The sequence below is a fragment of the Myotis davidii genome, unplaced genomic scaffold (assembly GCF_000327345.1).
Source record: "Myotis davidii unplaced genomic scaffold, ASM32734v1 scaffold2100, whole genome shotgun sequence".
Lineage (NCBI taxonomy): Eukaryota > Metazoa > Chordata > Mammalia > Chiroptera > Vespertilionidae > Myotis > Myotis davidii.
In genome coordinates, this window is record NW_006292458.1 from 54,451 (window position 1) to 55,815 (window position 1,365).

At 66.7% G+C, this 1,365-nt stretch overlaps 2 protein-coding genes across 2 annotated transcripts in view; one reads left to right on the forward strand and one right to left on the reverse strand.

The window, feature by feature from the left end:
* Positions 1 to 4: 4 nt before the first annotated feature.
* Positions 5 to 668, forward strand: LOC107183442 (L-amino-acid oxidase-like; the record flags this gene model as incomplete). Its single annotated transcript, XM_015565438.1, has 1 exon — positions 5 to 668. A coding segment is annotated over one exon (645 nt), but the record flags the coding sequence as incomplete, so codon positions are not given.
* Positions 669 to 1,316: 648 nt separating this feature from the next.
* Positions 1,317 to 1,365, reverse strand: part of TBC1D17 (TBC1 domain family member 17) — a 14,789-nt gene continuing 14,740 nt past the window's right edge. The window contains exon 15 of the mRNA XM_015565439.1: positions 1,317 to 1,362. Coding sequence (XP_015420925.1) covers positions 1,317 to 1,362 — 46 coding nt within the window. The remainder of the gene's footprint in view (positions 1,363 to 1,365) is intronic.

Here is a 1,365-nt window from a genome sequence, read left to right on the forward strand (position 1 = left end):
CGGCCCTTCTCACGAGGAGCACATCCAGGGCGGCCACTCCAACACCGACCGCCCGTCGCGCGTGATCATCTACCCGTCGCCGGGGGAGGGCTCGCTGCTGCTGGCCTCGTACACGTGGGGGGACGCCACGGCCCCGTTCGACGGCCTGAGCACGGAAGACACGATGCACTTGGCCCTGGATGACGTGGCGGCGCTGCACGGGCCGATCGTGTACCGGCTCTGGGACGGCACCGGCGTGGTCAAGCGCTGGGCAGAGGACCCGCACAGCCAGGGCGGCTTCGTGGTGCAGCCGCCCACGCTCTGGCGAGCCAGGGAGGGCTGGGAGGAGTTCGACTGGACGGACCCCTATGGTCGCATCTACTTCGCGGGGGAGCACACTGCCTACCCGCACGGCTGGATGGAGACAGCCGTCAAGTCGGCGCTGCGCGCGGCCGTGTCCATCAACGGCCAGACGCACAGCCCGATCAGCAGCCAGGAGAAGTCCCTGCACCAGCAGAAGGCTCTGCACGCGGAGGACGAGGAGCCCGCGCGCGTGGCCGAGGGCCCCGTGGACTGCCAGCCCCCGTGCAGGTCTCACACGGCGAAGACCACCTACCCTTCAACCCTGCGCGGGACAGCCACCCCCAACGCCACCCGCCAGACGCCCTAGTAAATTATTTTCGGAAAAAGCCTTGTGGTCCTGTCCCCTCCCTGGCTCAGTCGCCTCCCCGCTTTGCTTTGAGCAAAGCCATGCGCCAGGGGTAGAGGGGCCTCTGCCTCCCCCGGAGCACCGGGTGCTGATGGCGCTGCTCCCCCCTGGTCAATGGTAATCACAGGCCCGCCCGACGGTCTCGATGCGAGTAACAAGGCCAGACCCACAGAGGATCAAACACGAGTTTATTTTCCTCAAGTACCGCAACGCTGGGAGAGGTCCTCAGTGTCTGAGCAGCTCTGTAGGCCCTTCCATGTCAGTTATGTCCCGGATGTGTCCCTGCACAACATAAGGCTGCACCCCAGCACCCCCACAAGCCCCTCCCCCCCAAGGGACCTCCTCAATCTCATTGGCCGGGTTTGGGGTCCGCGGCCAAACACCTGCTCGGCGGAGCGGTCAGAGGGGAGCACGCACCACCCCCTCCCCTCCCTACACCCACAGGCGGCCAACGGGACACAGAAACGTCAGTTAATGAAACCAGCTAATCGGAGGGCGGGGGGCCGGGAGGGAGCCCCGCCCCTTTGCTGGCTCCACCCCCAGCCCGTGGGTGTGGTCACGGGGCGGGAGCTGGATAAAGTGCTGTGCAGCCGGGGAGGCTGCAGCCAGGCCAGCCCAGCCCATCAACTCAGGCGCCCACACCGTCCTCTTCCTCCTCGGGCAGGATCTCCAGGCTG